Source organism: Tympanuchus pallidicinctus, unplaced genomic scaffold (assembly GCF_026119805.1).
Source record: "Tympanuchus pallidicinctus isolate F22 unplaced genomic scaffold, pur_lepc_1.0 scaffold28, whole genome shotgun sequence".
Lineage (NCBI taxonomy): Eukaryota > Metazoa > Chordata > Aves > Galliformes > Phasianidae > Tympanuchus > Tympanuchus pallidicinctus.
Window position 1 is genome coordinate 2,425,181 of NW_026294745.1, and position 23,596 is coordinate 2,448,776.

At 42.4% G+C, this 23,596-nt stretch overlaps 4 protein-coding genes across 6 annotated transcripts; 3 read left to right on the forward strand and 1 right to left on the reverse strand.

Moving 5' to 3' along the window:
• The first annotated feature begins 12 nt into the window (after positions 1-12).
• DDX55 (DEAD-box helicase 55) lies at positions 13-6,944 on the forward strand. Of its 2 annotated transcripts, XM_052690867.1 has the most exons (15): positions 13-408; positions 598-648; positions 727-813; positions 1,328-1,419; positions 1,533-1,595; positions 2,296-2,445; positions 2,859-3,048; positions 3,406-3,488; positions 3,834-3,965; positions 4,088-4,180; positions 4,667-4,781; positions 5,155-5,323; positions 5,681-5,973; positions 6,446-6,557; positions 6,839-6,944. In XM_052690867.1, the coding sequence occupies exons 1-15, from the start codon at positions 301-303 to the stop codon at positions 6,844-6,846; spliced, it is 1,746 nt and encodes a 581-aa protein (XP_052546827.1). In that variant the 5' UTR covers positions 13-300; the 3' UTR covers positions 6,847-6,944. The 2 variants fall into 2 exon arrangements, with proteins under 2 accessions (XP_052546827.1, XP_052546826.1); XM_052690866.1 differs by lacking the exon at positions 6,839-6,944 and having other exon boundaries at positions 14-408; positions 6,446-6,697.
• Positions 6,592-10,407, reverse strand: EIF2B1 (eukaryotic translation initiation factor 2B subunit alpha). The gene is made up of 9 exons (XM_052690869.1): positions 10,340-10,407; positions 10,168-10,269; positions 9,954-10,090; positions 9,763-9,879; positions 8,933-9,045; positions 8,672-8,740; positions 8,011-8,086; positions 7,741-7,866; positions 6,592-7,303 (listed from the first exon to the last, which is right to left on the reverse strand). The coding sequence occupies exons 1-9, from the start codon at positions 10,350-10,352 to the stop codon at positions 7,148-7,150; spliced, it is 909 nt and encodes a 302-aa protein (XP_052546829.1). The 5' UTR covers positions 10,353-10,407; the 3' UTR covers positions 6,592-7,147.
• On the forward strand, positions 10,341-15,230 carry GTF2H3 (general transcription factor IIH subunit 3). The gene is made up of 13 exons (XM_052690868.1): positions 10,341-10,452; positions 10,575-10,654; positions 10,924-11,030; positions 11,446-11,609; positions 11,890-11,952; positions 12,201-12,230; positions 12,653-12,681; positions 12,766-12,840; positions 13,274-13,327; positions 13,629-13,697; positions 13,815-13,950; positions 14,030-14,066; positions 14,147-15,230. The coding sequence occupies exons 1-13, from the start codon at positions 10,443-10,445 to the stop codon at positions 14,214-14,216; spliced, it is 924 nt and encodes a 307-aa protein (XP_052546828.1). The 5' UTR covers positions 10,341-10,442; the 3' UTR covers positions 14,217-15,230.
• TCTN2 (tectonic family member 2) lies at positions 15,228-23,556 on the forward strand. 2 transcript variants are annotated; one of them, XM_052690863.1, is made up of 18 exons: positions 15,228-15,466; positions 15,653-15,766; positions 16,193-16,266; positions 16,558-16,753; positions 16,914-17,014; positions 17,213-17,409; positions 17,646-17,769; positions 18,383-18,518; positions 19,143-19,208; positions 19,833-19,961; positions 20,235-20,312; positions 20,597-20,677; positions 21,092-21,203; positions 21,551-21,654; positions 22,026-22,182; positions 22,615-22,740; positions 23,078-23,166; positions 23,421-23,556. In XM_052690863.1, the coding sequence occupies exons 1-18, from the start codon at positions 15,235-15,237 to the stop codon at positions 23,534-23,536; spliced, it is 2,232 nt and encodes a 743-aa protein (XP_052546823.1). In that variant the 5' UTR covers positions 15,228-15,234; the 3' UTR covers positions 23,537-23,556. The 2 variants fall into 2 exon arrangements, with proteins under 2 accessions (XP_052546823.1, XP_052546824.1); XM_052690864.1 differs by having other exon boundaries at positions 18,386-18,518.
• The last annotated feature ends 40 nt before the right edge of the window (positions 23,557-23,596 follow it).

Below are 23,596 nucleotides of genomic sequence, written 5' to 3' on the forward strand. Positions count from 1 at the left end.
GACCGTGACCCGGTGTTGTGGGCAGGTAGAAGAAGTTATGGTTCTTCTGTGCTGTTGCTGCTGGCTGTGCCGTTGGGTGTACAGTGCTTCCGTAGGGCTCACAGAAGCGGTCTGACGGTTCCCGTGCTATAAAACTCGGATTGTTGGCGCTCTGCGGGTCGGTGCTCGCGGTGGAGGCTCCCGGGGAGGCGGCGGAACTTCCCTTCTGGCGGAACCAAAGCGCTGCAGTGCGTGTTTCCGGCCGCCACCGCCGCAGCCGGAAGTGGGGACGAGTTCCGGCGGTGCGCTCGGCTCGCCGAGATGGAGGCGGTGACCGAGGGCGGTTGGTCCGCGCTGCCCGTGGCGCTGAGCCCGGCCGTGCTGCGGGCGCTGCAAGAGCTCGGCTTCGACCGCATGACTCCGGTGCAGGTGAGGGGGCGGCTGTGCGGCGGGGAGCCCGAGGAAGGAGAATCCGGGCGGGGCTGGCGCTGCGCTGGGTTTTTCTAGCAGAGCTGCTGCTCGGGTAACGCGGGGCAGCTCTGTGCTCCTGGGGAACCGAGCCTCTGCCACGTAACGATTAATTTGTTCGTGCGCTGCTTTTCTGTTTTCTTTCCTCAGTCTGCGACCATCCCGCTCTTCATGAGTAACAAAGACGTCGCTGCGGAAGCGGTGGGTGTCATCCGCTCGGGTCGGTTTTCTTGCTCTGTTTGTGGAGCTGGGGGAGCTGACTCTGTTTCCCTCTCCCAGGTAACGGGCAGTGGCAAAACCTTGGCGTTTGTGATTCCCATACTGGAAATTCTTCTCAGACGGGAAGAAAAGCTAAAGAAAATGCAGGTAAGGTGAAGTTGTGCAGCTTGAATGTGTTTTTGTGATATACCAGTAAGATTGAGGACCTTGGTAGGAGCACCACTAAGTCAAATTGAATACATGAAGTGACCCTTTGGTGTAGTGGTAACAACAAGAATAAATACTGGGGAGCTTTCTGTGCACTTACAGGTTTTTATTTGAATGATCAAACTTGTTCTGAGCTATTAGAAAAGTATCTCAGAATATCAAATAAGAGAATGTATGGCAAGCAAGAGTCTTTGAGTGCTTTCTGCATCTGTTGTCTTTGAATAGATGGTAAGTTACTTGTGCCACTTTCCTTGATTAAATATTGATATCAGCTGCTACTTCTTGACCATTTTACATATTGGCATAGCAGTTCTTTCAGAAGTCTTTTAAAAGATTGTGCTGGGAATGTTTTGCCTAAAGCCAGGGTCATAAACATGCCTCACATTCCCTTACCAGTGACAGTTTTGCAACAATCTTCCCTCTGCTATTTTGCATAAGTTCCTTTTGCTTGCAGGTTGGAGCTATAATCATCACACCAACGAGAGAATTAGCAATTCAAATTGATGAGGTGCTGACACACTTCACAAAACATTTCCCCAAGTTTAGGTGAGTGAACCTCAAGCTTTTCATGACCACCGTTCCTTTTTCTTTGGACTTCTGTCATTCATAAGGTCACAGAATTTAAAGATGTCCTGAACCTTTCTGTTCTGTTGTTTTAGTCAGATTCTTTTAATTGGTGGTAGGAATCCCATGGAAGATGTTGAAAAGTTTAAAGAACATGGGTAAGTTGGTTGTAACTGTTCCAGTGCCTTGCTGTTGTGTTTTTTTCCTTGTCATTAGAATACACAAATTATGGCTCTGGTTTTGCTGGTGCTGCTGTTTGATGATACTACATAAATATGTTGGGTACACACTAAAGAAGCTGTGGTTTAATTCACTGTAGTAAAATGCACCATAACCAGATTGCAGTGAGATAAGAAGCGAGGATGGCGTGTGAAATCAACCCCATTTCCATGCTGTGCGGGTAGAGAGCCGTGCACTGCATGGAGAGTTGAAAGCTGAATAATTCAGTTCCTTCATGTAAGTTTCTGCCAGCAGTGGACTCTGGTGTGGTTGAGTCTGTGCTGAATAATTGGAACGATTTGGTGCTGATACTCATGGGGAAACTTTGAAGCCATTTTCTTTGGCTTTTTGCACAGGAGTATGAAATATTTCTTCTAGCCGATAGTTGCTTTCAATAGTCATTAATTATCTTCTAAACTGTTATTACCACAAGTGGTGAGCTTGCACACAAGGGCTTTTTCCTCCCATCAGCATGACTGAAAGGCCCTGAAATATAAATACACTTGAAAGCAGCATGCTGAAATTCTTCTATTGACGAATGCATTCATTTTGAGTGCAGGTTTGTGCTGTGGTCGTTGTTAACAGCTCCACCAAAGGCATTACCTTTGTGGTTACAAAACTGCTGTGTGTTGCAAACAGGGGGAACATCATTGTAGCTACACCAGGTCGACTGGAGGATCTGTTCAGAAGAAAAGCAGATGGGCTGGATCTAGCAAGCTGTGTGAAGTCTCTCGACGTGTTGGTACTGGATGAAGCTGACAGGCTTCTCGATATGGGCTTTGAATCAAGGTATTTAATATTTAAATAAGAAGCTTTCATTATGCATCTGAAGTTTTAAATGAATTCATCATTAAATGAACGCTGTATTGTTCTTTGGCCTCTCTTTGCTCTGTAGCCTGTATAAAGCAATTGCTGTAAAGGGAAAGGAATCAGGGAACAGTGCTTGCCTGATGAACGCAAAGTTTAAGATTCTTTTTTCTGATGCATATTAGCATGTCATCATTTAAATATCAGCATTGGCTTAAGATGCTGTAACAATTAAGCACAGATGTCTTACTTGCAATGCTCTGACAAATTCTCGAACAGAAGATGCTTGACATTTAGTGATTAAAAACTTGTCTACAAGCTCATGCTTTCAGTGATTAAACTCATTTCTGAGGGAAATCTTGGCACATTTATGTCTTGCATGTTTTCACTTGCAGTTTAAATGCCATTCTGGCCTTTTTACCCAAGCAGAGGCGGACGGGTCTGTTCTCAGCCACTCAGACTCAGGAAGTGGAGAACCTGGTGAGAGCAGGGCTCCGGAATCCTGTCCGCATCTCGGTGAAAGAGAAGGGAGTGGCAGCAACCAACACACAGAAAACTCCGACGCGCCTGGAGAACTATTACATGGTGGGAGCCCTGTGCTTTGTGCTAGTGGGCATTCTTTCTCTCTTTGCCCCGATTCCGTCAGCAAGTTTTTAAGTCAGGGCCACTTACAGTCAGTTTAACAGACGAACCAGAAGATTCTAAGATGTGAAGCTCTTGTAGGTTATCTGAAGATTGGCAACCACGTGGAGGAGAAATGCCCTTAATTCTTAATGCTGTAGTTGTCTGCTGTATGAGTTCAGCTTTGTTTTGTTTGGCTGGCCAGGACCCAAACTGCTGCACTGTTGTGTCTCCCTGACCAAACATCAGTGTGTAATGAAAGGAGGCAGATCAGTTTGTATCGAGTCCATTTTCTTACTGATTTTCTTTTGCATTGTGTAGATATGCAAAGCGGATGAAAAATTTAATCAGTTGGTGCATTTCCTTCGACAGCACAAGCAGGAAAAACATCTGGTCTTTTTCAGGTAACTCTGTGTTGGTGTTTCATTGTGAAAACAAGGAGTTTTATTGCTGAAATTCCAAAGCTGCCCTGTGTTGATAAGGACGTGGCTATTTTAAATGTGGTTCATTTTAATAGCTGTCTTATGGAAAGAGGATAGAAGGAGATAGAATCGTGACATGAAGCAATGATCAGTGAACTTTACAAGATTATAAAAGTGAAGATTGTAGATGATGTGTTAATCATAAAAGTGATGTCCATATTTTAAATAAAAATAGACAAGTGGGTGTTTTTGAAAGGGCTCAAACTGTTCTGACTTGGCTGCAGATTAAATATACAGCATAATCTTTTTCTGTCTTCGTCACAACAGCACGTGTGCCTGCGTGGAATACTATGGGAAGGCTTTGGAATCCTTAATTAAACAAGTGAAAATAATGTGCATTCATGGGAAAATGAAACACAAGCGTAACAAGATTTTTACTGAGTTTCGAAGGCTCCCTGGGTAAGAACCAAGCAGTTACTCTAGGCAGAAGCAGAAACACTAAGAGATGCAATGGTGTCTGACAGTGTGCTTTTCTTAAATGACAGGTAGTGAAAAAGTGTTTTTTTCCTTCTTCTTCCTAGTGGGATTTTAGTTTGCACTGACGTGATGGCCCGTGGCATAGACATCCCAGAAGTACACTGGGTTTTACAGTATGACCCACCCAGCAGTGCGAGGTACAGCTTCAGATCTTACCAGCTTGCGCTCGTGCTGCTGTACTGTTGAGGTATAAATTGAGAACACACAGCTGTGGAAAAGGATTTCCTTGTTGCCTGGAAGTCTGAGCGACCTGCCAACAAGAAGGTGGCAACTTTTATCGTAACTGATGTGAGAGAAGTGGATTGGCTTTGTGGGCATAACGTATAGAAGTGAAATGGGTGGCTGTCACTTGCACTTGTGCAAAGAGGCTTTCTGTTCTAAGGGTTGTGTGAGAGTAGAGATGTCACACGCTGAGGTGTGAATGAGTGCAGAGAGCAGAGCTGTTTAAGGGTGGTACATTGAGAGTTCACGTGAGGGGAGCTCTTCCATGTATTTTTACTTCTATTGTTGTAATTTTCCTGTAGCTCAAGTTATTGGTTTAGTTCCAGATTTACCCTTTTGCTCACTAATGCTTTAAAGTCAGACCAAGCATCTCTCCTTGAATTATCCCTGCTTTGTTTCAGTGCCTTTGTGCATCGCTGTGGTCGAACAGCACGGATTGGAAATGTTGGCAGTGCACTTGTATTTTTGCTTCCCATGGAAGAATCTTATATTAACTTTCTTTCAATCAACCAAAAGGTCAGTAGAGTTTTATTATAACCTCTGCAGAAAAGGGCAATGGAGCAGACACCCATCAGACATTTAATGACAGGCATTTTGAAGTCAGAATTCATTGGGCTTAAGATCATATGCACTGATAAAGTTTTAGCAGAGGTGCATAATTAAAAAAAGAGAAGAGCTGCTTATTAATCACCAAATTCAGTTGTTAGAATGTGATTGCTCCCTGTGTCATTTACTGAGTGCATAGAACAGCCTGGTGAAAGGCAGGGAAAGGTGCTCAAAAAGTACTGAAGATCAACTGGAGAGGAAATGAGTTTGAAGCTTCATAGCACATTTCAAGTCATTCAGCTCAACTTTGCATTTCTTTTTGCATTTCTTTCTTTGTTTTCAGTGTCCCATGCAGGAAATGAAACCACAGAGAAATGTGTTAGATCTTCTTCCAAAACTGAAGTCTATGGCTCTCGCTGACAGGGCAGTGTTTGAGAAAGGGATGAAAGCCTTTGTCTCTTACATCCAGGCTTACGCCAAGCATGAATGCAATCTGATCTTCCGAATGAAAGGTAACTCCCAGCAGGAGCTGGGGATCTTTTGCTGTTCTCCAGCCAGAAGGCAATATTTGGTTTGGCAAAAAAAGCCATGATTATTATCCAGAAGCTACAACCACCCATTTCTGTTCTCAGAGGTACTTCCTGCAGTATCCAGTTGTGACAGAATTCTTATTTGCTTAAGCAATTTCTCATCGTTTTCAGAGAAAATGTTTAATTAGCAAGTCTGACTGAAACGAACCTGAGCATAAATGTGACCTAAGGTTGTTACTGCTATTAAATACAAATTTCAGGATAATCTTTTTTCCTGTGACTCTGTAAGTTAACTTTTTATCCAGCAGAAAACTGACTTTATAATCCTTATCTTAACAGATCTGGACTTTGCTAGTCTTGCTAAAGGTTTTGCCTTGTTAAAGATGCCAAAGATGCCTGAGCTAAGAGGAAAATGTTTTCCAGACTTTACTCCAGTCACTGTTAATACAGACTCCATTCCATTTAAGGATAAAAATAGAGAAAAACAGAGGCAAAAGCAACTTGAAAAACAAAGAAAGGAAAGACAGGAAAGTGGAGGAAAAAAGAAATTCATAAAAAACAAATCCTGGTCAAAGCAGAAAGCCAAAAGGGAGAAGAAGAGGAAAATAACAGCTAAAAGGAAGCGTGAAGAGGTAAACAGTGCCCATCTTATTAAAGTGCACGTCATTGCTTTAGCATAGGTGTGAACTGCCACAAGGCAGAGCAGTGGGATTTCAGTGTGACAGGAGTGAGGTGCACTGCAGAATTACTTACTGAAAAGAAACCTTCCAGGTCCTTGACAGGCAAAGCATAAAAAAAAAAGCTTTTTAAAGCCAAATGTTGTAGCAATTTCTCATCACTCATAGTGAATTGCTGGCAGCATAGGCTCATAGGCTGCACGGATTGTAAGGGATACAGCAGTCACTTCAGTGGACAGTTCTTATTTGTTGTTGCTTTTATTTTTGTATCTTACTAAGGTTATTTGATAGATTGGTTGTAGAAATTGAGTGTAATTTCCTGCTTGGATGCTGCTGGCAAAAAAACGTAAAATTCTGTTGTGTTCAGCTACATAGAAATGAAGCCTTTTGGTGTCGTGTGTAATCTGTTGTACTTAATGGCTAACAGGGCTCTGATGTGGAAGATGAGGACATGGAAGAGCTGCTGAATGACACGAGACTCTTGAAGAGATTAAAAAAGGGGAAAATAAGTGAAGAAGAATTTGAGAAGAGGCTAACAGGTAGCCAGAGTAAATTCAAAGAAGAAGCTGCTGCTGAGACTGAAGGTTGATGTTTATTCCAACTGGACTTTTACATTAAGATACTCCTTGTTCCAATAAAACTGTATTTTTATAACAAAATAATGATGCAGAGAACAGAACAGATTTAATTTCTTCGTAAAGAAACCTGGTTTCCATAAGCACAGTTAAGAACAAAGCTAAAAGCACTGCCCTTGTATGATTTGGCTGGAGCTACAGCTTTCTTTTGGAGCATTTATTTCAGGGCTTATTTTTGTTCACAGATCAGTGAGTGACAGCACAGCTCCGAATGAGGCCGCAAACACCATAAGTTACTTTATTTTTCAGCACTGCAGTACTTGGCCCATCTTTCAGATAATTCATTGAAGGTATTCAGAAGCTGTAGCAACTTGGATTTTTCGTTTCTAAACAGCGATCCACCCCCAGGTAATGCCTTAAGCTGAAGAAGGCCAGTAATGACATGAATCCTTGTAATGCTGTCTCCTTACCACGTCCAGCCCACTTCATCACCTGCCAGGCTCTTATAGCTGTGAAGTCATCGAAGATGGTACATTGCACAGCATGTCCTCATGTTACAGATAGAGCTTAATGAGTTCATCACTGACAGCTGATGGAGTTAACACACCGAGGTCTGTAAACAGTAATGTAATGAGTGACGGTGATGTGTAGTCAATCCAGGGATGTTCCTCTGTTAGATTCTGACTTGTTTTCAGAGTGTCTGCTTTGTACTAGAAGGAAATGAGACCATTAATTACTACACAGTTGTGAGCTGAAACCTCTCTTGGGCAGGGGCAGTACTGTAATCCTGAGCAGATATTTGTGGTAAAATGGAAGGAAGTCAGCTGCTTTAAATGAGGCATACACTGCCACCTTGGTCTCGGGTGTTTTACCTTCTATCCACCATACAACTTATAGTGCTGAAGTGTCTTGATGTAGCTGTTTCTTGCCTGCAGCTTTGTGCCCCAAAGGAACTGCTTTTAGTAACTCAGTGAGAGTGTTAGGACAAACTGTGGACGTTTGAGCTGAATGTGGAGCAGCTCTGTACTGTGTCAAGTTAACTACAGTAGAGAGAGCCAAATAAACGAAGACGTGCTTAGAAGGAGAATTACTCACAGGCACGTAAGTGGATCTCAGTTTGCCAGGAAGCAACCTGTATTTCTCTTACCTTAAACTTATCTGGGACATCCTGCTGGTTGAGAGGGAAAAGTCTTACAAACTTGAAACTTTCTGCTACCACATAAAATGGCTTATTCTGAGCTTTGGCACACACAGCAATCTGATTGGTGCCAATCTGTGGAGACACAAAAAATAACATGCAGATTCAGTGCTAGTTTGACTTATCATTGGAAATGTGGCAATATTAACACTTTCACTGATTGATATCCAAGAAAATTTTAATAGAGTTCACAGACTGATGTAATGCATTCTCTTTTACCTTGTTAATAATGCCTCCACTTTCAACTACACCTTCAGCACCAACTAAGACCAGGTCCACTTTCTCCATAATATAGCTGTTGAAGGAGGGGAAAAAATCCAAGTCTTAGTAAATAATATGACTCGTGGAACAGAACAGAGATAAAGAACTCAAACAGTCTCTCACTTTTCTAAAGTAGTTTTAGCTGCTGTTAGCTAAGTAGGGCTGTGTTGTTAGACATCCTTGGAACGAGTCTTCACTCACCTGCTTGCTCAGCAAGAATGGCACAAGCCATGTCTGACATTGACAATTGTGTAAGTGCTGGGAGAAATTCATCAGTTGTAGTCAGTACATGACAAAATATGCTATAATTTAGCTTAAAAACAAACACAACATTTATAAAGTGGAAAAATCAAAGTAGCTTTCTTTAGTACAGCAGCTCCTTCTCCACGTATCCCCAAGTTCTACACTTGGGTTGATGGAGTCAGACCTAATAGGCAAACATCAAAGTACAGGCTTTGCAGCAGGCATATTTGCTTAATTATGCACTTAAAGGCATAACTTGCTTAGCTTGTTTGATGACTATGACAACTATTTAGAACAATCTTCTATGGAACTTAAATGTAACAATGTTAAAATAAAGTTGGGATGAACAACATTAAGATTTAATGATCAGGCTTACCCAACTGCAGCATCCAATATCACAGTCACAGGAATGTTCAGTTTCCTCAGGGCCTTTGCCATTTTTTGCCTATCAAAAATCAAATATGAAGCTTAGAAGTCTTTCTTCGAAGATGGTGCTAGAAAAATAATGTCTGGAAGAATGAAATCCATGACGTCCTGTGTTCCTACAAGGCTAGCAGCTTTTAAGTTATGACAGATTTGATGCTAGCTATAGCTTATCCTCTAAACCGAGATCAAGCACAAGTTAATGAGTACTTGCCCTGCTTGGTCTGGCTGTGATTCAGTAACATAAACGCTGAATCGCTTCTTTGACTCAACAGCTGCTTCTAGCACTCTGAGGACCACTCTTGAGTAGGCATGTGTCAAAATCCTCTGTCAAAACAGACAAAATATTACTTCTTGCTGAGCTCTGAAACATTTATTGCAGTTAGGAGTGTCAGGGTTTTTACTTTGCTTGTGTCGATGTTAATTAATATCTAACATATGATGCTATGGTCTTAAACTAAAAGAGGGACAGTTTAGACTGGATATAAGAAAAAAGTTACGATAAGGGTAGGGAAGCACTGGCACCAGGTGTCCAGAGGGGTGCTGGTGCCCCATCCCTGCAGCCAGCCATGGTCAGGGGACGGGGCTGTGAGCACTGATGGAGCTGTGGGTGTCCCTGTGCACTGCGGGCAGTTGGACTATATGAGATTTAAGAATCTCTTCCAACTGAAATGATTCTATAATTCTATGATGTTGCTTGTATTCTAGAGATTGTAGGAAAGGAAACCACTCTGAGAGATGGGCTTGATATGGCAGTCCTGCTACTAAAGGGCAACAATTCAGTACATTAAATGGTAACTGCGTGTTGCGATGTCTCAGCACAGGTGGAGCACAGGACAATGCATTGCATGGAAACAGAAGGAGGGGAGAAGACGAGCCCTTACAAAATAAAGCCAAGGCTTCTGTGAGTGCACAGGGATAATAACGTTGTCCCCTCCTCCACTGCTTCTATGGATGTTGGTGAGCTTCACCCCCTCCTCCTCTGCCTTCCCAGCAGCGCAGGCAGCACAGCCTGGACACAAGCAGCTGCCCTGGCCCACTTACGGCTCCATCTCTGATGAAGGGATGGCACAGCTTGGCGATTTTGTTCCTCGAGAGAGACACCTTCCTGAGGAAGATCTCCCCGCGCTCGATCATGATTTCTTTGCATTTGGAGTAGTCCTGGAAAGGACGGCGAGTGTTGAAGCAGCCGGCCGGCCCCATAGCACGGAGCTGGGCGGGAGCCCGCGCCTTACCGAGTACTCCAGCGAGGTGAGGCTGATGAAGCGCAGGAAGAGCTCCCCGCCGGAGTTGACGGCCACCGAAGAGTCCACCCGCGACAGCGTATCGATGGCATCGCGCAGGCTGCTCCGCAGGCCCTGGATGGTTTCTCCTGGGGGGCGGACAGAGCGGCGCTGTCAGGGTCGGGCCTCCCCGGTTCGGGTTCGGCCGCGGGGGATCGGCGCCCACCTCGGTCCCGCCGCAGGAAGCCCAGCAGCGCGCGGATGGCGGCCACCGCCGAGGCGACGTCGGGGTCGTCCCTCAGCTGCGCCCTGAAGGTCTCGATCAGGTCTGAAAAGCAAAGGGCCGCCTCAGCCTCGGCTCGACCAGGCCCCCCGCCTCCCTCCTAGCGCCCCGTTACCGTCCGTGCTCATGGCCGCCCACGCCCTGCCCGGCTCCGCGCGGCGCCCTGAGATGACGTAGTGCTCCGCGTGACGTCACCGGTGCGCGCCGCCGCCGGCGGGATGGGCGCGGGTGAGCGGCGGCGGCCGGGGGATCCGGGAGTGGGGGTGGGCCGGGCGGAGCCGAGCCCCGCGCAGCGCAGCCCCGGGGCTCCGGGCGCGGCCTTCTGCAGTGACCCCCTGTCTGTTTTGCAGACGAGGAGCTGAGCCTGCTGGTCATCGTCATCGACACCAACCCCATCTGGTGGGGGAAGCGGGCGCAGGGGGAGGCTGAGGTGCGTCCAGGGACGGCGCTGCGGCGGGGCCGCTTCTCAGGGAAGTCCTCGGGGAAACCGTGGTGGGAAATACGAAAGATATTCACAAACAGGGTGCGAGACTGAAGAGTCTCTTCCAACTGAAATCGTTCCATGGTTCTACAGCTGCCAAAGCTTTCCTTAAAAGCTTCCTGTTAGAAAGGGAACTACGCCTTCAAGTTCTAACTGCAGTTACATGGATTAGTTAACTGTGGATGCTGACTTGCTGAATTGTTCTTTTTTTTGGGCAGTTCACCCTGTCAAAATGTATCGACGCAGCAATGGTGCTGGGAAATTCACACCTGTTCATGAGTCGCACCAACAAACTTGCTGTGATAGCCAGTCACACGCAGGAAAGGTACAGCAGCTTCTCACCACTATAAAAGCCTGAAGTGTTTTTCTATGTCTCCTGATAGCATAGGAGAGAAATGATCTGTTTTAGTGCCTTTTGCAAAGCAAGGAAGAGTCAATGAAAGTGACAAAAGTTTCCCGTTTGGTTGATGTCTTCTAAAGAAATTCACGTCTCGGAATCTACGTACAAATGTGTGCTACCTGTTTGCCAGTTTGCTTAAAATGTGTCTTGAAAGGAGGGCAGTGAACCATTTGGGGCATGAAGATTTCTTGCCTAATGTATCCAAAATAATGTCTAAAATTTTAAAATCATTTGAAATTTTACTTCAAAATATTGCTGTTTATGAGTGGTCAGCTTACGTCTTTTTTTTTTCTTACAGGCTTAAAGCAAACCACAGTACTTTGTTCTTCCTCTCTTTCAGCCGTTTCTTGTACCCTGGGAAGCGTTGGGCTTCTGCAGATCTCCTTGGAGATGGTGGCAATTCTGTGGAATCGAATTGTTCTGGCAGCAAGGATGGAAAATATGAATTGTTAACAGCGATAAACGATGCAATTGCAGAAGAGATTAAAGACCTCATGACAAAAAGTAAGGAAAAGAAAATTCTGGGTTTCATAATGTGGAATTGCAAAACGTTCTCTAGGACTTGTAGGAATTTCATTTCTTTTCTCATCATTTCAAATGATTCAAAATCATTTGAGTTTTAATATGTTTACAGTAGGTGAGTTTTTGTGGCTCTGCACTAATCCAGTATGGCAAAGATAAAACTGTAGCACTTGGTGAGATCAGGCTTAGTGAATGTAAAAGTATAAAAATATAAAAAAAAAGCATAAAAATATAAAAGTAATTTCTGTAATTTGCATTGCAGCTGACATGATGGGCCAGCAAACAGAGACTCTACTAGCAGGGTCTCTTGCTAAAGCACTTTGTTGTATCCTTTTGATGATGGATGTTTTAGAAGGTTTTGTCTGTTTCTTTAAGGCTGTTTCTCGTTAGGTTAATTATGCTTCCACACAGTCTCACCATCAGTGCATTCTGTAATAATTTTCAAAAGTGAAACGTTGTCCTGATAACTGTGGACTGAACAATGTGTATTGTTTGAGGTAATGAATTCATTGCATGGATACTGGTGTTGCTTCCATGAAAAGAATGTGGATTCCTTAATGCCATCTAATGTAGATATTAACAAGATGAGCAAAGAGGTGAAAGGTAATGCCTTGTGAGTGCTTCCACAAGTATTTGAATTGCAATAGCAGAAAAAAATGCATATTTGCATACAAGCAAGTATGTGTATATACCTTCTAACTCAAGATAGCTGATTGAACTGATGAGTAGGTAATGAACAGCCTTCAGTATTTCTTTTCTGACCAATACCTAATTGCTTTTGGACAATAAATGGAATAGGCCTACTTTCATAACAAGTTCTACAGATACAGATTATTTCTGGTGTTTTCTGTACCAGCAGGACTATTAGATGTTTCATTGACACCAACCGAGATGGTAGATCTATCATTTTGGATGTTAGATTAATTGGATTTAGATTAGTTGGAATGTTAGGTACTATAGCATTGTAAGGACAATTACAGGGAATGGATGTACTCATGTGCTTTTATTTTCTTTTTGATAATCAGCCAATCAGGAAATGAAATCAAGAATTTTGGTAAGAGCTTTGTTGTTAGTCTACTATTAGTCTTAAAATGCATCAACACTATATGGGCTAACAAGTCTCAATTGTTTTATTTAGGTCATAAAAGCTGCAGAAGACAGTGCATTACAATATATGAATTTCATGAACGTGATCTTTGCAGCGCAGAAACAGGTGAAGCTGTTTGGTGTATATATAATCTTTTATTAGTGTGTAAAGAGTGAAAGAAAATTCATTTATGCTATTGCTGTGATCTGATTAAAGTGTCCTTGAAGTGAAGAGTGTCATGCCCAGAGTGAAAGGTAACCAAGTTTAAAAGTCTGATCCTACTGCTTAACATGAAGGGTTTGCTGGACTAATTAGAGATTGCTATGAAAGAATAGATGGTAGCTTCTGTACTATGGGTATTGTGTACAGGATGCCTTTGCTGATGGTTCTTTTATCGCCGTGTGTGAGAAGGGAGGTGTTAGAAATGTGGGTGTTTGTTCTGACCAAGGGAAGGAGTTTTCTTATTGCTGTGGTGGTCCTGCAGCTGTAAAAGGTGTATGAGATGGACAAGGTTACATTGTTCCTAGCTGAATTCCTTTTTTTTGTGGGTCTCTTGCAGAGTATTTTGATTGATGCTTGTGTCTTGGACTCTGATTCAGGCCTTCTACAACAGGTACAGGCTTCCTATTCTTATTTGCTATTTACTTTAATTCATGGATACTTGATGACAGATAGTTTGGTATTTTAAAGCACTCAACTTTTTTTAAACCAGAGAAAGAGACAGTATTACACCCTTCTACGTGACAACGTCTGGGTATTTTATGATGGTAAAATGCTGTCTCTTTTTTCACAGTCTTTTTGTGCCCTCCTATTTTGTAACAATTTGTTATTGTTTTGTTCTTTTTCCTTGACTAGTAGAAACTGTTGCCTTCCTTTTAGGACTGAACTATCTGATCATTCTCTCTGCGTTCCAGGCTTGTGACATTACAGGTGGTATATACTTGAAAGTGCCTCACCTGCCATCCCTCCTGCAGTATTTGTTGGTATGTCTTCACAAGCTTTTTCCTATGTCAGATGTGAAATCTTTCTGACTTCAATGGCACGGTAATACAGCAATTTCCACACTTTTTTTTTTCTTTTTTTTTTTCCTGTTTATATAGTGGGTTTTTCTCCCTGATCAAGAGCAAAGATCACAGCTTGTGCTTCCACCTCCTGTTCATGTTGATTACAGAGCTGCATGTTTCTGTCATCGAAATCTCATTGAAATTGGTTATGTATGCTCTGTGTGCTTGTCAAGTAAGTTAATAAATATGAGTTTAACTTCCTACATTCCAAATGAACGATTTTAGTGACAGCTAATTCTTTTATTTTCCAGTATTCTGCAACTTCAGTCCTATTTGCAGTACATGCGAGTAAGTATTTCTTCTTATTTCAGGAATGGGTGTGAAAATATGTTTGTTGTAATTGACAGTTCCTTTTTATATTATTTCAGGACTGCTTTCAAAATATCACTGCCACCTGTCATGAAAGCTAAGAAGAAGAAATTAAAGTTAGCTGTTTAATGCGACTTAAACACACCATTACCTCCTCCTGTAATTCCGTGACGTGGAACATACTTGAGAAATTGATGACACTTTTTACGGGATACGAAATAGACCTGTGTGTGGTCTTACAGCTTATTTTGTTAAAGCATTTAAGTCATGTTTTCTGTGTAGTAACAAATCACTGTATTCACTGGTAATCTGTGCTGTTTTAAATACTGATTATTCGTTGTAATTAGAACCAGAAGTTACAGGTTGTTAAGATACAGATCTTGCAAAGTTAGAAGTATTCTTGTTGCTGCAGTTTCTAACCTCCAAATTATTTTCAAAGACAAGAAAGCTTTGATTTTAATCACATGTTGGTGTAGAGGGGAGTTATGACCACTGCCAATGTCTGAATCTCAGCACTGCTATTCAAGGACTTCAGTGTTCTGTGAGCTCTCCGTGGCTGTCTGGGCACTGAAATGGGGGCAGCTTCTGAAGAAGAAAGCCAAATGTTTCAAGATGGCTTAGAACACACCTTCCTGTTCAGGGTGTGAATTCTGTGGTTACATACATGCTCACGTTGTCATAAACTTTTATTTCCTTTGTGCTTTTGGTTCTCTTGAATAGCTGCTCCTCAGCAGATGAATATCACTGGAACAGTAATATGGAGTTACCCTTTCCAGGGGAGTTTAAGACCTCGTTTATGTGTGAAAAGGGGCTTACTTTTGTAAAATGACATTGATAAATGTCCGTTAGGAGGTTAGTCTGCAGTGCTGTGCTTTGAAACTGGAAAGGTTTTCGATCAATGTGTTTTGTATCCGAGTATGAGGGTGTATGGTGTGCTTCATGTGCTGCTTTGGTTAAAAAAGCACAAAATGATCTGCCTGTGTGCAGCCGTGTCTGCGCATCCAGCTGTGCACCTGGCTTCGGTCAGTGCGGCTGTTCTCAACAGTGCCATCCTTGTAGCCGGGAGCCATTTTGTTAGAAGGCTGTATCTAGAATTCGCTTTCTACATAAACCTTTTGAAATAAAGGCAGCTCTTTTTACTAACGCTATGCCGTTCGGCCTCCTGGGTGTTTGTAAGGCGGGGCGGCATGCTGTGACACGGCGCTACCTCAGCGCTTCCCGCCCTCCCCGTCGCCATGGCAGCGGCATCGCCGCCTCAAGATGGCGGCCCGGCGGCGCGGTGCTTGCTGACGCCATGGCGGCCGCCGGGCTCAGAGCGCTGCTGCTGCTGCTGCTTCTTCTGGCAGCTCCGTGCGCGGGGCAGCGCCATGGGGAGCCTGGTGGGTGGGAGGGGGCAAGGGAAAGGGAAGGGAGGGAGGGAGGAAGGGCCGCAGCATCCTACGCGTGCTGAGCGGGCACGGCCTGGCGTGCCTCACATGTGTGGTGCTTTGTGGGTTTCTGTGCGTGTTACAATGTCATTCTTTCTTTTCTTTTTTTTTTTTTCCCTTCTCCTCCCCACCCCCCAGTTTTTCAGCCTTCCTTTATCCACATGTCTGGGCTAAGAGTGAATTCATTTTTTCTTGGAGATTCTTCAGGAGTTAATTTTTCCATTATTGTAGATGCTATAGATAAAGAGACAGGTAAGAACACTTTATTTATATGCTATGTCGAAAAAAAAATATATATATATATATATATATATATATTCTTAACTTTTTTTTTTCCTGCCAATAAAACTACCCAAGTAACTGCAGTGCAGTTCGTAGAACCATCACTGTGCTGTGATGATTTGATTTGGGAGGGTCCTTCTGATGGACCTCCCCGTTCCCACCGCCTGCAGTGCTCAGGGGCAGCAGCTCCCCAGGCTCAGAGCCCGTCCTGCCCTGCCGGTGTGTCCAGTGCTTTAAGAGTCACTGGAATCCAAACTCTGAAGGGTTCTGTACTCAGGCTGTTACTCCTGTGCTGACTCCGTGTTGTCTGGGCTGAGAGATGTGCTTGCTTGAAGCCACGTGAGAAATTTGAATTAACAGTAACATAGATACATTTTAATTTTTATTTTGGTATAGGGAATGTGCAAGTTCCAAGCTGCAGTGGAAGTGAAAGAGTTGGTGATTGGGATTTGAGTGTAACACCTGGTGTGGTATGTGAACACTGATTCTTCCCTAAGATAGGAAAGCTTGAGCAATTGTATATTAAAGGCTGATGAGGTGCTAACGTAATACTAGTTTACTCAGTTAGAGTGCTTTGCCTTTTTGCCTTTGTCACGTCCCATCATCTGGATACCCACATTGTCAAAGTCACTAAGGTGCAGCTTTGAAACTGGCTTCTTGTCTTCCTCCTCTCCAGAACTGCCTATGCTTCCTGGCAGATAGTGGTACAAAGAACAGTAATTTGATACAAGCTGTTGAATCTGTCATTTTGTGTTTTGCAGGGTGCATCCAAAGTGACTGTAACCTTCACTAGAAGTCTGCAATTATGTTTGCCCAATGCCACTGACTGCTGCACAGCACCTCTCTGTGTGGTGGAAACTCTTCAGGTTGCAGCTTGCAGTGGTTCAGTGGTGCTGGCACATCTCCTAATTCAAGCTGAAATATATGCTAACTCTTCCTTTATGGGAAATGTGTCAGGTAAGTGTTTGGATATGCTGAAGAAGAAATGATATTTACTTTCCGTTTACATACCAAATAAATAAATAAATAAATAGGGATTTGGGCAGCAATGAGAGATTAAATTTCATCAGCGTTTAAGGATAATTTTTTTTCTTCTTTTCTTGTAATTCTTTTACAGAAAATGCATCTGTCATCCCTAACCAGGCGTTTCAGCCCTTGGGCTCCTGTCCTTGTGACTTGACAGATGGAGCTTGTGATGTTCGTTGTTGCTGTGATCCGGTACTTGTTTCATATTAAACTTTAATGAAATGTTTTCAGAATTTCTACACTCCTCAAGGAAGGTTTGCTTGTTTTTTTTCTGGTATTTCTAATAGTAAATATGACATCTATCTACAGAACTGCTTGGTTACCTGCACATACAGCACTAATGGCTGTGGTAGTGCAATCAGTGTTCTAAGACGTTCTTTTCCCTTCCAGGAGTGTACAGCAGACCTGAAGCAGTTATTCAATAGATCATGTTTCACTGGAGTGTTTGGTGGGGATGTAAACCCACCTTTTGATCAGCTGTGCTCTACAAAGACAACAGAATATACTCCTGATTGGTTTCCCCTCCTTTGTGTACAGTCTTCTCTTAGCAATACACCATTTCTTGGCTATTTTTATGATGGCTCTACGTAAGTCTTAAAAGATATCTTTCCTTAACACACATTTTAGACATAATGTTGAAACTGTAGCATGTTTTTTACAGTGAAGGTTATTTTGAAATTATAATTTTAAACTGGGAACTTTAAATGCAAATGGAGAAATATAATTGGTACTTTATGAGAGGATGGGGCTTGAAGGCAGATGTTTAATTACCTGTGTATTGTAAAGGAGTAAAGAATTGTTTCGTTTTTGAACTTATCTGCAGTTCTGCACCCAAAGTTCCTCCATTTAGGATCCCTGTACAAGCTTCTCCTGGGAAACTCTTCACTGGTTACAGACCAGGAGATCCAATTATGACAGAGGATGATGAGTATTTTACCATCCCTCAGGTAATCGCTTTGTATTTAGGAGCTTCTGACTCCTCTTGGCTAGTTTGAAATTCTCCATTTATCACATTCTTTTGTATTTGTAGCCAAATTCTGTAACTTGCTCTTGTGAACTGGTGGAACATATTTTTCACCAAGCACAAAATCATTGTTAAAAACAATCATTAACAAAATCATTGTTAAAAACAATCATTATCTTTCCTACTCCCCTGCCCACTCCTCCAGGTAGTAAAGTTTTAATTATTGCAAGAGATAAAAACAAGATTTGCATCCCAATTAGTGGTTTGTGGCTTCTTTATTTTTTCCTCTCTGCCTGCTGCACTGCTGACCACTTGTTGCCTTCTCTTTGTTTTGTCTGGCTGTATTCTTTTATTTTCAGTCCTTCTACATGTTACAGATTTGCCAGTTAGAATTGGTTTATCAAATTTTGATGACTCCAGCCTGCTTTAAAACTGATAGCTTTCAAAATAGTTACAACCTCTCTTTTATGCAGATTACTTGTTTGTCAGTCACATGTGGCAGTAGTGCATATTTGGGGCATTTCACTGACAAATGTGCTATTTCCTAGCTTTTCATTTTAAGGCTAACCCACGTGTTTCTGTTCAACTACCTGCAGCAGTCCCTGGCAGGGCTGTGTGTTGGGAATGCCCCTGTAGCCTATCTGCAGGAGTTTGATGTGAAGTGCCTTTCTGAGGCAGAATCTTACAAGGAAGGACTGCCCCATGATGTGAGAATCAACAGTGGAACAGGAGGTATGTTGCATAGTCCTAACAGAAATGGGTTTATGTTCCTCAGAGACAGAATAAGCGAGAGGACTGTTGACACGGCAGCTATGTGGCTATAGTTCAGAGTTTAGGGATGCTATATTTCCATTTCTGATCACCTACCAAGCTCCCCCAAATTATTTAGGACAGGAGAAATAGTGGGATTAGTCTTTGTTTCTCATTCACCGGTTTCTGGTGACTCACGCCGCTGCACGTGGCCCAAGGAAGCATCTCTCTTGCTGCTTTTGTATTCTTGTAGCCTCCTTTTTCTGTCAAGAGGGTGCAGTGTTGTCACTTTAGAAGTGCTTATATTTATGCTTTTGTAATGCAGAAAGTAAGAAGTGTCACTCTGCAGTTTGAGATGATGCAGTTACCAGCATGAAGAGAATTTTTTTTTTTTGTGCTGCTTAATGAAGTTGTCTAATTTTGTTTATTTATGCTACCTTAGTAGGATCATAAGACAATACATTACCTGCCTGGTTCATTACCAAAACTAGCTTTCTAAATACTTTTCTGCACAATTTCCATAACGAAAAGGAACGTACCTTGGATGTGAATATCTTACATGCCTCTTTTATCAGGATTGCTGCAGTGTTTGTTTTTTATTCTCAGATTTCATCCAACAAAATGTGATCTACAGAACCATCACTGACACGGGCAAATTCGTCACTAGAAGTGGTATGTTTCTGCTCTTCTGTAATTAGTGTGTTTCTTACTTAACCTGGATGACTCAAGTGACTTGGGTGCCTAAAATCTGTCGTGATTCCTAGGAAGGATCTTGTAAGTTTTCTAATATTTGAAATAAAACAGGCAGGGCAGGCAGCCTGTAAGCAGTACTGGATTTGTTTTGAACACTCTTGTTTCTTCTTAAGGATCTTGAGCCAATGAAGCAGCTTTTATTCTAGAATAGTGGCTCCCAGTCAATGGGGGAGGGTAATGCAGGATTGTGTTAAATCCATACTAGCATGTTTTTCTGTGAGATGATGGCTCTCTCAGTGCGTTGGGATGAAAGGAGAGGAACTCCTGAGTCCAGATTGCCCCAGCAGCTGATGGAGTAAAGCCTTGTGCTGTGTTCATAAGGGGAAGTTTTACTACAACAGGAACAGGAAGTGCAGGTGTTAGAATATTGAGAAACCAAGGTGCTCTACGAAGGCAGCACACCGTCCTTGTATAATGTAACATTAAAATAAATGCCAAAAATATTTTCCAGAACTTTGTTAGAGATTTTTAAGTTATTTCTCAGTTACAGCTCTCTAATTGGCAATGCTTTTGATTAGAGTGAGTTTTTTCTTTCTTCTGCAGAAGGCCTTCCTACAGCGGGGGTTCCATGTCAAAATGTAACCTTTGCAGAACATTATGTATTCATGTGGGAAGATGACAACATAGAGGGAGTCAATGTCACAGTCTTCCTTGGAAGTTTATGTGATGGAGGTATTGGGACATTTCTTTTACAGATTTTCTGTTGACTTTTTTATTTCTTTAGCATGCAAATTCTTTGATAGGATAGCTTAATTAGTAATATCAATTGAAAAGAATTTTCTTTGGATTCTGTCAAGAAAATGTATGGGACAAATTTCTGCCAGTTTGCATTATCCTGAATCTTCTGGTGCTAACGAAGGACAGAAATTTGTACCCTATGTAAGCAGCATGCTTTCTGCTAATTTACATATTTGAAAATAAATTCATTCCTTTTTCTTTTACCAGAAACACTGACACAGAGATTCACAGCTGAATTTGTGAGCTTAAAGAGTGCTAATGCATTAGAAGTGTCTGATACTCCAGGTAGTAATACCTCATTTTGCTTCTTAAAAGAACAGATTTTTGTACTGGATTGGTCATTATCAGTGCCCATGTTTATACCTCATTCATACTTGTTCGCTTGGTGCCCCTCTTTCCCTCTTATTGTTGTCAGCTGTAATAACAGCGATTGGCTTTTAGACTCAGTATTGATAGACTCAGTATTTAAAATGAGGCTACTGTAATGGAAAAGTCTGTCTGTTTGCTTTTAGACTCATTGTGTGCATTATTAAATCAATGTTAATGTTCACAATTCCTTCTGCGTTTAGGTTATCGAGTTGGAAATGCAGTGAGAGCTGCAAATCTGAATGCTTCTGATACTGCTGGCAGCTTAAGAATTTGGCAGCCAGGTACCGACTCATAAGGTTGCATCCTCAACTTTAGTTAATGCTAAAATGCTTTCTTTGTATACGTATTTTACTTCTGAATCTATTCTATGCCAAACTGTGCTTTTCTACATTATTCTCTAGCCTTTATTCCAGCTTAATTGAAGAATCTACATCTAATGAATGTAGAGTAGCTTAGGTACCCTGAAATGTTTGAGCATTTAGTATAAAATTAAGGTTTAAAATGTTGAGCAGTTGCTAAGTTCACAAGATTCTTGAGTGTTTGGGTTGGAAAATGGAATTTGAGTAGACTTGATTCTGTATTTGAATTACACTGCTTGGTATTTTGCATCCTAATGTGTGCAATTTTTGCACAAAATTGAGAGGTGGAGATTGAAAGGTCAGTGTGAGAATCCTCAAATCAGGTCTTTTCAATAGCTGACAGAGGTCTGTGTTCGTCAGCTGCTCACGCACCAGTTCTGTTTGGGGTAGATTCCTTCTCTGGATGTGTGCTGGAAGTTGGCATCAATGAAAACTGCAGCCTTTTAAGGTGAGCCACATAGATTTATTGTTCATTTGCTGCAAGTTTCTACCGTCAGCACTGTTGCACTCTTTTCAAAAGCTCATGTGTACATTGCAGGTTTCTGTGGTCGAACCTTTTATTCTTTTTAAAGGGAAATTTACTATAATGGTTTCATTCAGATTTCCTTGGAATTGGGCGAGGGTTACGTTGCAGTGGAATGCTTCCCTTTGGCAGACAAGTCAGTAGCTGAGGTTTGTTTTCACTGAGTGATAGCATCTGTCAGAGGAGAAACTGATTTTATGGCATAGTGATACTGTAACCCAGTTCACGGTGTGGATTTGCTTTTTGTGTGAACTGATGTTTTTATTTGGCAGAGGAAATGTAACTGAGAAACTGAATTCGTTAATACAAGCTACTCATGTTGGAAAGAGACACAATTCCAATGACAGTGATCTCAATGACTGGGTGGAAATTATACGTAAGTGATACTTGTGTTTTTATCCATAGTCCACGTCGTTATAAAAATATGCACTTAGGATTGGAACATCTCCAAATAAAACCAACCAATGTAATTTCAGCTGCCTGAAGATATCTGGGTGCATCCATCCAGATATGTACAGATGTGTGTAACTTCATGAACACTGCAGAACGATGTGTATAACTCAGTCTGTGGATGTAATGATGTGGTATTTTACTGCTCTGTTGATGAACTACATCTTCATGTATATTTCATACAGAGAAAACATTTTTGTGTGACAGTTACCAACGTTTCACTGCAATGTGACAGAAATATAAATATGGAAGAGATCATTTTCCATAGTATTCCTGTTTACCTTTGTTCCTCCACAGGCCTCGATCCATCTAATGCGAACATCAGTGCAAGCCCTGCAGATGTGACAGGCATTTGCCCAGATGTTCCTGCCAGTCTGAACATCCGCATCATTTTTGCAGCTGTGGGTGCAGTGCAGGGGATTCCCAGGGAAGAGATACTCGCCGTGCAGATCAGGTGGAGCAGTGCTGTGTCTTTGATAAAGAAATGTTTCATTTTTGAGACTTGCATCTGATGAACAGAGATGTTCGTCTTCTAGTTTGTATGTGCCTCTTGCACTTGGAACCCAAATTCCTTTGATTGCAACGAGAAACTGAAATTTAGATTTGCATCTTTCCTGAGATTAGAAAACCGCAAAAAAGCTGTGGTAAATATTCATTCTTTTCTGAACTGGGGAGGTTTCATGCAGCAAACACTTTTTTCCTTTTTTCTTTTTTTCCCAAGTCAATCCAAAGCAAATAAATAGGATTGTGTTCAATCTGCCCCATCTCCACGGTGGTGAAGATCCAGAGATCATCAGCCTCCTTCTAAATATTCCTTTCATGGCTCTGTTTAAGCTTTACATTTCTGCATACGGCCCTCTAGTAACACTTACACATGTGCTTCCAGTTACTCAACAGTCACATGGCAGTTCCAGTGTGGCCTCACCTGTGAAAACACTGCCAGCCTGCTTCCCATCACTGCTGCTGTTCAGTTCATCCGAGTGCCGGCTCGGCCACCAGTTCCCATGACCAGGTAACTTGTGTGAGATCTTTGACCCCTGACGTTGAGTTAAGCAGATAAAATGTAATTCACACTGATCGAAGGGTTATCGTGATTTGCTGGAGTGCAGAGCAAGAAGGCTTGGGCCTCATACGCACTGAGTCACAGTTCTGCTGGAGGGGATTCCCTCAGAAGCAGGCGGTTCGTCAAGGCCTGTGAATTACCTTGCAAAGGTAAAAAGGCTTCTGCACTCATCAAAGTGTATAGGAGAACAGTTTTTATTTTTCTCCCTCTAAGCCGGTCACCTTTCTACCTTTTCTTCTACTTGTTCTGGTAGTGCTGTAGTTTAACAAGTGCTTCTTTTCCTCAGGATTCAGATTAATTACACAGAATTTGACTGTGATCGAAATGACGTGTGCTGGCCGCAGCTGTTCTACCCACTGACACGGTTCTACACAGGTAAAAACAGCAGCACGGAGCACCTCTAACTGCCTGTATTGCTTTGTAACATCACGAAATGTGGCCAATTTCTGTGGAATGGTGATTTGTAGTAAGAAATCGCATCTCAGAAATGTGGTCCAGAAGTGGGCTTTGCTTTCTTGGTAATGCGTTCATTTCTTAGTTAGCAGAAGAAACTTCTCTCTTTCGGGTTGATGTCAAGACTGAAATGTAGCTCTCGTGCTCATGCTCGTTTTTGTCCTTTTCCCTTGCAGGAGAGCCATATTCACGCCGCCTGGCTGCAGGCCTGGCGCTGGCCTTCCTGGCTGTCCTGGCAGCAGTGTTGGGGAGCCCGTGCTTTTCTCAAGTGTGGGAGAATTTCACCATTTAAAAACCTTGATGTCGAAAGAACCACTTTGTAAATATTTCAAGTATTTTTATTTTTTTCGGA

Bases quoted from the DNA above. Each gene is read 5' to 3' on its own strand.
- DDX55 (XM_052690866.1), top strand. From the start codon at position 301: ATGGAGGCGGTGACCGAGGGCGGTTGGTCCGCGCTGCCCGTGGCGCTG. The intron at 3,966-4,087 runs GTAAGAACCAAG...TCTTCTTCCTAG, and splicing joins GAGTTTCGAAGGCTCCCTGG to TGGGATTTTAGTTTGCACTG. The intron at 5,324-5,680 runs GTAACTCCCAGC...TTATCTTAACAG, and splicing joins TCTGATCTTCCGAATGAAAG to ATCTGGACTTTGCTAGTCTT.
- EIF2B1 (XM_052690869.1), bottom strand. The intron at 10,091-10,167 runs GTGGGCGCCGAT...TCCGCCCCCCAG, and splicing joins CTTCCTGCGGCGGGACCGAG to GAGAAACCATCCAGGGCCTG. The intron at 7,867-8,010 runs GTAAAAGAGAAT...GTGTCTCCACAG, and splicing joins GTGGAGGCATTATTAACAAG to ATTGGCACCAATCAGATTGC.
- GTF2H3 (XM_052690868.1), top strand. The intron at 12,841-13,273 runs GTGAAGCTGTTT...GGTCTCTTGCAG, and splicing joins TCTTTGCAGCGCAGAAACAG to AGTATTTTGATTGATGCTTG. The intron at 14,067-14,146 runs GTAAGTATTTCT...ATATTATTTCAG, and splicing joins CCTATTTGCAGTACATGCGA to GACTGCTTTCAAAATATCAC.
- TCTN2 (XM_052690863.1), top strand. From the start codon at position 15,235: ATGCCGTTCGGCCTCCTGGGTGTTTGTAAGGCGGGGCGGCATGCTGTG. The intron at 17,410-17,645 runs GTAAGTCTTAAA...ACTTATCTGCAG, and splicing joins TATTTTTATGATGGCTCTAC to TTCTGCACCCAAAGTTCCTC. The intron at 19,209-19,832 runs GTATGTTTCTGC...TTTCTTCTGCAG, and splicing joins CAAATTCGTCACTAGAAGTG to AAGGCCTTCCTACAGCGGGG.